General features: G+C 37.5%; 1 protein-coding gene across 1 annotated transcript in view; it reads right to left on the reverse strand.

Moving 5' to 3' along the window:
- TPP2 (tripeptidyl peptidase II) overlaps positions 1-1,558 on the reverse strand; it is a 55,374-nt gene that overhangs the window by 39,314 nt on the left and 14,502 nt on the right. The window contains exon 10 of the mRNA XM_009997975.1: positions 926-1,025. Within this exon, the coding sequence (XP_009996277.1) occupies positions 926-1,025 (100 nt within the window). The remainder of the gene's footprint in view (positions 1-925; positions 1,026-1,558) is intronic.

A 1,558-nucleotide genomic window follows, 5' to 3' on the forward strand; every position in this document is an offset into this window, starting at 1 on the left:
CCAGGGGCCAGACTTGGGCCTTCCAGTTCCCATATGCTCATTCTGACTACTTCACAACGCAAGGTGACAAAGCACACAAAATGTAGTTTATGTGTGAGAGTATGTGTATTCATGCATATTAATTATAAAACCTTCTCCTTTTCTCAGCTGAAGGTAGACAACACACTTTCCCCTATATGAAATATGACAATTCTACATAATAAGGGTCTGGGAAAAATACACTTGGCGGTAAATATACAAACACCATGAGAGCTAACTGTAAAGACTAAAGCTAATAGGAAACCATTTGCTTTGTAACAAGCAAATAAACCAAGAACCAACCCTGAGCTACAGTTTTTCTTCTTTTCCTTCACCCAGTACTACCGTAGACTGAACTACAAAAGGCAGTATACAGTAACTTCAAGACTTACGAGCACAATTCCAAAGTCTTAAACACAGGCAAGCACTCAGGAAGAGACACAATTCTCTTTTCTTCTTTTGGCTACCACATTACTATCAAATGCTTCTGAGACATGAAATGTCAGAAGTAACTCCAATGCAGTAACAGTATTTATTTTGATGTTCAACACTAACTGAACAGTTAACTTGACCACACTAACACAAATGAAATAAATCCTATGGAAAAAAACAGATTTCAGAAAAGGAGAGAATTTCCAAACAACTTTTGTAATCTCTGAATAGGTTTGTGCTAATTAAATACACTTTCCTGAAACATACAGGTTATGGTGAGGCAGATCCTTGGTCTTCTCCCTTCCCCAGGAATTTTATAGCCTCACATACAAAGGACTTGCAAGTACAGCAGGCTACCTGTGCTCTTCCCATGGAAAATACATAATTTATTATGGTATTATTGACAGTCTTTTAGATTTTGAATTACATAGTCTGAACTCCAAAGTAATGCATTTGTTCTTGTAGTATAACCTACCTAGGCCCTCTGGATGACCAAGTATATTGATTTGCTGGCAGTTTTTCTCTTAAAGAGTATTCAGCAACCATCATGTCAGGAGATACATAGGCACCAACACCTGTAGAAAACAATCAAGCAGTTTAGATGTAAAATGGATTTTTATTATGAAGATACAGTATTTCTGCATCTAAAATTCATTATAAGAAGAACTTTTGCCTGACATTTGAAGATGGAAACACACATTTCCATTTCATTAAATCCAGACATTTTTACAAAGCAAGTGTAAAGCAGCATGCTATGCAGCAGTGCTGATAGTCATACTGTATAAGATTAGAATACTACGTAAACTTCTATTCCAGTTGAATAATAATGAAACTTTGAATACATTCACTTTCTACATTTCTTTCACAACAGATCACTTCTACATATCTCCACTCCCTCCATCACTCCTTTGGCTGTGTTTATGCTGTTACAAACCACACCAACCATACCTCAAAGCAACCTGTGTGAATTGGTTCACGCTCACATGGCTCACAGTCACACCACCTGGAGCAGACGGCCGCATTCACACAGAGCAAATACAGTGGCAAGACAGTCATTACTTTCCTGTATATCAGTTCAAAGTGCCCAGAGCATTTAAATGACAATGTG

The sequence above is a fragment of the Chaetura pelagica genome, unplaced genomic scaffold (assembly GCF_000747805.2).
Source record: "Chaetura pelagica isolate M959 unplaced genomic scaffold, ChaPel_1.0 scaffold123, whole genome shotgun sequence".
NCBI lineage: Eukaryota > Metazoa > Chordata > Aves > Apodiformes > Apodidae > Chaetura > Chaetura pelagica.